Genomic DNA, 9048 nt, shown 5'->3' with positions numbered 1-9048 from the left:
TTGAATGACAAATGGGAGTGGAGGGAATCGGTCGATTTGAACGGAGTGAAATTTTTATGACATTTGTAATGCGAGCGGTTCGACACCTATTGTCATGGTAAATAGGTATATGTGTGTATCAAGTGGAGGCAAATCTATCGAGACTTTTATCGAAGGGGTCTTTCACTGTCTTTAGGAGTTTCTAATCCCTTTGTCATTTGTCATCGAATAAACTCAGCCTGCAGCCTGCATACTTTGAAGGATATATGAAAGATTAATCGGAGATGCGTCGGGTGAAAGTGGAACGTCGAGCATTAATATCTTGACAATAGATGCCAGAAATAGTTGCACACATGACATGTACGTCTCAATTGACTTTTCAACCATAAGATATTGCGTGAAATTTGACGAGATGTAGGAAGTTGAGTTTCCTCTGCGACGGGTCTTTCGTAATGCTCGCAGAGACACATGTTTCCATCTTCTCGGATTTTTAATAAATTATCTTCACGGTCGCGCGGATTAAATGGATGTTGTCGCCGATACCAAAGAGAATAACCGGATCTTCCATTGGATTCCATGGGATTAAAGCGCTGCTAACACGACATTAAGCGTAGAATTTATATGTCACTTCTAATGACATTTGAAGAAAATAACGATACATCAATTGCGTATGTGGGAAGATTTCCCCTTCGCATTATATGTGGGAAGTGTAATAATCATTAGAAACTGGTTGTAAGAATTATCATACTCCCGACGTTACATCATGTAATATAGTTAAAAATTCATTACATCAGTTGCATAATAATGGGCGAAAAGACGCATCACACACTATTTATCTTGATGAATTTATATTTATATAAAGTTTATTCCGTGAATTAAATAAAAAAATTCTGGCAGTTTAATTTACATACTTATAGCTTTATTTCTCTCGTAAGGATAAATACCATTCTTGATAAAAAAAAATAGATATTATTGCCTTTGTGTTGTTAATTGGTAAAATTAAATGAAATATAAACGTTAAAATAAACTTTATTTCTACTCGAAAGGACTGGAAATCTCATCAATAATCGGCTAAGTAAAGTAGATCCTGTTTATTACAAAAAGAAGAGTGTCTGGCCTCGTGTCACAAGTTTTGTTCATTATACGAGATCGACGACGCTTTCTTGGTCTCTTGAGAAGTCGACGAATCCTTTCTTCCTCTATCATCGACACCCAAGGACGACATTCTTCGTTTTCTTCATTTTCCTCTTTTTCATCTTTTTGAGACTTGTTATGCTCGCTCGCGATTGTGGTCTTTCTTCGCATAGAAGGTCGAATATATGGAATCAGGTTTAGTGTAATTTCTTTTTTATATTGGTTGTCGAAAGATTGCTGTCCTTATAATTGTAGCTTTATTTGACTTATTTGATACGTGAGAGATATTATTTTTGATGTACAACATATAAGAAGTCATTCGCTGTTTAATATTTATACTTTATACCTCAATATATAAATATGTATTTTCCTACATTTTACACAGTCCAATTTTCTCTGCGATTTTCTTATCTCTTCAGATCGAAAAGAGGGACCATAATTATAAATATATATAATGAATAGAAGTCAATTAATTTTCCTCTTACTTTGTCTATCTTCATGATTATAAGGCCATTTTCAATTAAGAGAGTGTTTATCACTGAAGTTTATCCTTGGAGTTCTATAAATATGTATTTTGTGCGGAAGACTTTATAATCAACTCTGATGAATCTTCACTAATGACAGTAAAAGTTGTGTCGATCTCTACAAGACATGATACACTAACGTGATAAGCAGTAAAGTGCATTCTTGGTCAGACGAAATTGCGAAACAGGATGAAAAGTTGTTTCGCGTAACGAGGCACGCATGCAAAACGCAAATGGAAAAAGTGTAGCAGTTAAGTGTCGAAGTTAGTATCTGAGGGAGAAAGATAGAGAAGAGGGTGGGGTTTGCCTGGTCAGTCACGACGAGCTCTCACTTTCTATTGTCCAATCATGCCAAGAAATTGTCCGGCGTGAATTTTACTTAACACTCTAAATAATATTTCTTTAGTTTAAATTAATCATTTTAAAACAGAAATTGTGTTATTTATTTTATGATTTCTTTATATACTTAAGTATAGTATAGTATATGAGATTAACTGTTGAAGTTTGTTGAAGTTTCATATAGCATGTAGCTAGGAAGCAGAAACATATGTTTCTAAAAATAAAACGATGTTTCGTGAAAACATTAGCATTCGATTTATATAACTGTAGAAAATTTCTAATCGTTTTCGAGCAAATTCTATTTTATTTAACAGCGATAAATAAAGCAGACATCCTTGTTACTTTCCTGCATCGGCAAGCTAGGAATTCAGTACTACGTGCTTCACATACTTTGTAGAATACAAATAGTATTTCGGATAGCGTTGCGTTCGCGAAAAAAATATGTATAAAAGAGTTTATTAATGTACACAATTTTATATATGTATATATATATATATATATATATATAACTATTAATTATAGTATAGGAGTTGTTAAATCTTGTTTCCATTCACATCTCTATAGAGCTCGTCGTTGTTGCCGTAAAGTCTCGGTGAATCGTTGCAATCAACCTGCAGTATCCAATATATATAATTAAGAGGAGCATTAAAATCAATTAAAACTAATTATCTCTAAGAGCAGTATCTATATCAAATATTTTATATACGCGTATACCTTGAACCACCAGTCACAAACGCGAGTCGTTTGACTAAAAACTGTACCATTTGGGCAGAGGAAGCTAAATTGACGTCCATTTGGCAAGCACCAATGCCACACCTATAACGAAATACCAATTATTTTTTTTATCTCATTATTAGATGACAACAAATTTTACAAATTTTCTCCAACTTTTCTCTAAATATTCTTTTCATATTTTAAATTTGCGAGTAAAAGAAAATTATATAAATCTTATATCTTTTAAAACAATTTACAATTAATATTTTGTATTTAAATTTTCAGAGTAGCTTGAAAATTATTTGTTTTAAGAATAATCTGTTATATTGAGCTCGTTCTTATAGTTATTAATAAGCTCAGCAGGTTGTAATATAATAGTACGCACGTGTGCGTATAGTCTCATTTAAATAATCTCGATTATTTAAATGAGACTATGTTCGGTAACCATATGGACACACCTGACATCTGGCTTCGGGATCGGCATAATATCCAGGTAACTTTCCTCCACAGGTAAACGCGAGTCCGAACGGCACCGAGTTGTAAATTGGATAGTCCACGCCAGGTGTATAACCGTCCACTTGCTGTAATGCACCAATGATTAAGCGTGTCATAGATAACCATGATTTTTATATTACTATTTATTCGTTTGAAAATTATTTTTCCAGAGAATTAAAACATTTGTTGCTATAATTTTATTCTGTTGCGCAGCAATTACATCATTACCGTGGATTGTATTTGCGTACTAATTTACATTGCAAATCTTGATGGTTGCATCGAAACAATTAGCGAAAAATAGTGAAACAAGGAGAAGCACAATCACGTAGCCGTCGTTATTGTTCCGTTGAAACAAATAACAATACATTTCAACACGTATCATCTCGACAATGGAATGTGGCACGAATGAGGATACACGCCATAAATTGCACTTCCTCTTTCTTTAACGCGAGCACGCACGTTGAGGCCATTAAAATTTGTGTATGTGTCGATAAATTTCATATAATCTGTTTCACGTAAAATCAATTAGTCTATTATTAATATATTATTAGCTTGCAATTACACACGTAGCGAGCACATAAAAATATATATTTTTCGATTATTGAATTTTACATATATTATATATACGGTTCTATTTGATTTTACAATCTAAATTATATAAATTTTGATAACACTATGTTTACACTTTTGGAACCAATATTATCATTAAAAATATAATCTTTTGTCTGAAATCAGTATCTATAATTAATAAACATTATCAAATGACATTAATTAAAAAGCAATTCTTTTCTGTGTTTTATTTTAAATGTAGAAGGAGGGCGCGATATAGTATCTTTTTCGCAATTGACCATCAGTCAAACGAGAAGGAATAAAAAGGCGGTTGCAACACACGACGCGCCGGCTCGAGACCCTTCAGTGCGTGCACGTGCCAATGTCTGACCGGAAGTCAGGTTACATTGTTCCTTCCAAGCGGATGCGCATCTCTGTGGCTTTGTATACGATCTCTTGTTTACGATTTCACGTGTATGTATGCAGGTATATGATCCGTATTCCCCTCTTTCTATCCGCGTCCAATCTAACAGGTAATTCTAACGGTTGGTAAGAAGACAGATCCATTTTCGTTATATTGTGCTTTTACTGTTAAAACATGACATAAGCTCGATGAAAAAAATATCGCATGAATGTAGTAGGATTTAATTATACGCGTTTTGATGATAAATATGTGATAATATAAAAATATGCTCTCCTTAAATATTATATATTAAATTTTACTTTTATAAATAAATAATTGAATTATTTTATTGTGTTATATAAAGATGTGGTGAAAGATGCATTAGTCGCGAGGAAGCAGGATACTGCGAGCTAAAATTAATTAAGTATCTTATCTTTCCGTTTGTTGGCCTCGCGGCATTGAAGCTGCATTTTATTTCTCGGCTTATTATTTTCTATCCCGATTTTCATCGGTTCCACGGTTGTCATTTCCGGTGAAATATGTCTTCTAATTGCAAGATTGGGTACGTCGAATCCGGATATTTGTACGTTATTTTTTATTCAAATTTATTAATATAGAGAGATACGATATTTTACATTTTAATATTTTATAAAAAATATATATAAACTTTGTTGTTGAAAATTATTCCTGATGTTGAAAAGAAAAAGTTGATACGATAAATTTTTTTTTACTAATATATGATCCTGATGTCGAAAGATCGGTGTTTATGTAGAATCTTAAAATGATAAAAGTATTCACGAGTTAGAATAATTTTGAATGATTTCGCCTAACGATGCATTTCGTATGCCAACGAGAAAGCACGTCCGTGTAACATAGGTTAATTAATGAATTACTTAATGTTACCACCTGGAAAAAGATGATGCGTGCAGATAGGTTCACTCACTTGTTATTGTTACGCGATACATCGTGGGAAGCTGCGATGAAAATAATAATTTGGTGCTTTAATCCACCATGCTAGTTTTGTAAAAGTAGAATATTTTCGAAATACCTTCCCACCCCAATTGTCATACATATTGAGCAATTGTTTGAAGATATAATCTTTTATGGCTTCATAAGAAGAATTTTTTTGGTAGCTGCGGTATTAATATTTATGAGTTTTGAAGGGGATGATTTGTGTTGCGGAAAAAAGATCGAAAAAAATTAATACAAAAATTTTAACTTACCGCCATAGTTTGATAGATTAAAACCGCGCCAAAAAGCAAAAGAGCGCAGAGTACTTGATATCTCGAAATCATCTAAAAAAATGCGAAACCTTCGATTACTCAATAATTAACAAGAATAAAAATCAGAAGCTTTTCTGTTTTATATGTGTGAGAGAAATTTAAATACTTATTGTCAGTATATTTATTTTATCAATTTCTCTCATGTCACATAATTTCAAAAGCACTTTAGTGGAAAATTTTTTGGAGACAAAAAATAATAAAAAATTAACGGGAGATGAAGGGTGAAATAGAGAATTACAGTCACACATGTGCCTACCTTTTCGAAAAAGCTGGTCCCCTTAATCCGCAGTATCGTGCTGCGTGGTGATCATTTATCTTTTCGTGTTCCCTGTCTTTTCAGTTTTCCGTGCACTGCACTTACGAATGTGATGATGATTTATCCGAAGTGCTTTATAGGTTTGCAAGGCGACGTTACTTCCAAAGTATCTTTCTCAAAGGATTGGTCTACGAGGTGGTGGTATATATATGGCTTTAGACATCAACTGAGAAAAAGGGGGGATTCTTGAGAGTCTCTCTTTCTTGGGGCTCCCACATCAGACGAACGGAGAAAGAGAAGATCCCAGAGCGGTGGAAGGAGCAGGGATGTTCCCCTATGATGCAGTAGAGATTCTGCTCTTACGCAATCATCGTCTAACACCCGTGAAAATATTCGTAACCATTGTACTTGAAACATTGTAATGCATTTGCTCTTTTTATTCTCTCTATCGGAATAGAAGAAAGTTTAAGCGAGTATATGATTATTCTCATTTTTCACGCATTTGAAATTTTTACATATAATTTTGTTAAAGTTTTGTCCATACTTATTGTTAGTGAGAAAGAGAGAGATGATTATCATAATTAATCAATGGAATTTAAATGAATTCGGTATATGTTTCATATGATCAAGATACGTTCAATAAATTAGCTACTTTTTCTTGAGAGTTATGTGTGTAATACGAGAGAATAATTACGAGAGAAAGAGACTAGTGTTTTGAATTGCAAGCAACTAAAAAAAAATGTGCTGTTATAAATATAGTTCACATCAGAGATAAAATCACGGATTAAAATCGTCTTAAAAAATTTATAATTTTATTCATTAACTGATGAGAAAGCAACGATGTATTTTTAGTGGAATTATAATATAGATTTTAAATTGAAACATAAAAAAAGTAGCGAAAACTTTTATGTTAGGTACAAATTTTTATCCTTGTAATATAACATTAGAATTCAACGCTTTTCCACTTCGCTGAAGCATGATTGACGTATCAGTTTGTTACATAAGCAATCGAATATTCTTAGGTTGCACGATCGTATCGTTAATTACTGTTTTGTGCATCCGCGCTGGAGGGGTTGAGATCACCGCGTCGGTTTTTTCGATCAGATATGACTTTTTTTTCTTTTTTTCGATTTTAGATTTTTCCATAAAACGGAAATGCTCGTCAACAGGGCGGACTCTGAAATGATTGGTTCTTATCATGCAATAGATCCAAGGTTTCGCTGTCGCTCAACATTCATAGTTATTCGTCATATCGCGCTTCAACGAATCTGAATCTACGTTGTTCTGCCTTTTATCGCCCTTTGAAATTCTCGCGATCGCACAATAGCGTGATGTGACATACGATTCTACGATTCTTATTTTGGCAGCTAACGCTTTCACCCTGAATCACAATGAGCGATAATTATACGCGTTTTATTGTGCTCTCGCTAACGCGGTCCTCTAATGATCCTTTAATAACCACAGATGGACGTCACAGTGTGCGCGAATTTACGTGATCTATCGCGATATCATAATTGCGTGGTACTTACAAAGGAAATCCAACAAAATTTCTAAAGTTGTAACTTCTAAAGTTCTTCTTTGAGGGGATGAATGCCGTCTCTCATTTCTTACCTGTGAGACAACGATGACATTTACTATAAGTTTGACGTCTGAATTTCACACGAAAATGTCTTCACGAGTGCACGAAAGATGCGACCTTGAGATACATCGCGGAATTAAGAACCGCGAGTCGCATCTTGCGCGAGGCCGGAGTCGTTCATTTGCATTCTGCTGCGCGAGCGCATCGGCATCTTCCGTTCCGAAACCCTTAATTTTCGAAACACGTTTCATGCTAATTAACGATGTATATAATGGACGCCTGCAAGCTTTTCCAGATTGACATGCAAATTTGAGGCAACTAGACACCCAGTCATCAATGACTCACATATCGTGAATTGAACTAAACAACTTATATTTTTTCCTTCAAGCAAAAAAAAATAAAGTTTTAAGTTTTAATTAATCTTTTTAATAATTATTTTATTTTAGATTTATTGATTATTATTGACCCTCAAATTGAACACGCTTTTTTTGGCACCGTAATCCTGAACGTGTTAGTAACTGGAGTCCGAGTTAATTTTTGTACTCTAAAATTACTTACAAAATTCTAAAAAAATTTACACATCTTTTTTTAAGTTTAAACTAAAAGTTTATATAGTAGAGTTAAAGAAAAAATATTTTTAAATACTATATTTTTGTTACTTGTTAAATTAAGATTTGGAAACATAGATGTTTTATATAAAAATTAATAAAAATTTCAAAAAATAATTTTAAACAAAAAGGCTTTCAGGAATTTTTAGTTCAAAGTTCAAAGTTTACGAAAAAAGAAAAAATACTACATATACACGGCTTTAAAAAAATATAATTATTTGATTGATCAAAAATGGGTAATTTTCAGATATAAAAAAATGTGTTTTTTCTGAGGAAAAATTTTTTTTAACCTTCCTAAAAGATAATTTATTTGCAAGAAAAGCGAAAACAAAATGTAATTTATATTACAATCAACATTATAAAAATTGATTAATACATACAATCCCTGTTTGTTGCTCGAACACAATAGAAATTAAAGCAATTTATTTCCTTTTTAGGGAGATTATCATTGTAAATTTATAACTTATTTTTATAAAAAACGATTAACAGCACAAAAACAATATTTAAAACAAAAAATTTACTTATTAATCCTTTCTTATTTAATATACATAAAGCAAATACGTGAGTCATTTGTGTCCGCTTCAGATTTAGATTCGCCAGCACTTTGCACTGAATGAACTGTTTAAATTGTCTTTTCAGTTATAAGTCCCTTTCGACACAAACTTTTTTTGGATAAGTTTTCTCGAGATTTTATTAATATTTTTTTAAAACAATGGTTAAAAATGACACGGACACGAAAGACCCACGTGTTCAGTTTAAGGGTTAATTATATATTATGAAAAATATTGTAAATATATAAAATTATACATTATAAAAATTGTATATATAAAACTTATATAAAATTATTATATACAAATAAAATTATAAATTTAATTTAACGCGGAAACTTTTCCTCTCACAGAATAGATTATAAATAGTAGATCTTAATAATGCATTTTTTATGCCATATAGAAAATTTTTAAATTGCGTGCGTTATGCTTTGTCGATTATATTATTAAAACATTGCGTCAATGTGGTACATATTTCAAGAACAACAGGAAACAAGCGGTTGGAGCACGCATCCCTCTCTCCTTACGGCCGATTTCGCACGGATCATATTGCGGCGCGCTTTGCGTGCGGATGCGGAGCGCGAGTGCAAAATGTTGTTCTTAATTAAATTATCTGTCTGGTTGTGTTAATTACACA

The 9048-nt window shown here is 32.6% G+C and overlaps 1 protein-coding gene across 2 annotated transcripts; it reads right to left on the bottom strand.

The window, feature by feature from the left end:
* Positions 1 to 2343: 2343 nt before the first annotated feature.
* Positions 2344 to 7301, bottom strand: LOC140665945 (U-scoloptoxin(01)-Cw1a). 2 transcript variants are annotated; one of them, XM_072892559.1, is made up of 6 exons: positions 7206 to 7301; positions 5677 to 6083; positions 5361 to 5432; positions 3149 to 3271; positions 2691 to 2792; positions 2344 to 2587 (listed from the first exon to the last, which is right to left on the bottom strand). In XM_072892559.1, exons 3-6 carry the CDS (start codon positions 5430 to 5432, stop codon positions 2510 to 2512), a joined length of 375 nt encoding a protein of 124 aa, XP_072748660.1. In that variant the 5' UTR covers positions 5677 to 6083; positions 7206 to 7301; the 3' UTR covers positions 2344 to 2509. The 2 variants fall into 2 exon arrangements, with proteins under 2 accessions (XP_072748660.1, XP_072748661.1); XM_072892560.1 differs by having other exon boundaries at positions 5677 to 6010; positions 7206 to 7280.
* Positions 7302 to 9048: the final 1747 nt, after the last annotated feature.

The sequence above is a fragment of the Anoplolepis gracilipes genome, chromosome 5 (assembly GCF_047496725.1).
Source record: "Anoplolepis gracilipes chromosome 5, ASM4749672v1, whole genome shotgun sequence".
Lineage (NCBI taxonomy): Eukaryota > Metazoa > Arthropoda > Insecta > Hymenoptera > Formicidae > Anoplolepis > Anoplolepis gracilipes.
The sequence above is the reverse complement of the archived record's forward strand: the minus strand, read 5'-3'. Positions and strand labels throughout refer to the sequence as shown.

Excerpts from the sequence above, each read along its gene's own strand:
- LOC140665945 (XM_072892559.1), bottom strand. The coding sequence starts at position 5,432 with ATGATTTCGAGATATCAAGTACTCTGCGCTCTTTTGCTTTTTGGCGCG. Across the intron at positions 3,272-5,360 it reads TAATCTATCAAACTATGGCG|CAAGTGGACGGTTATACACC; the intron begins GTAAGTTAAAAT and ends GGTGCATTACAG. Across the intron at positions 2,588-2,690 it reads TTTGTGACTGGTGGTTCAAG|GTTGATTGCAACGATTCACC; the intron begins GTATACGCGTAT and ends TGGATACTGCAG.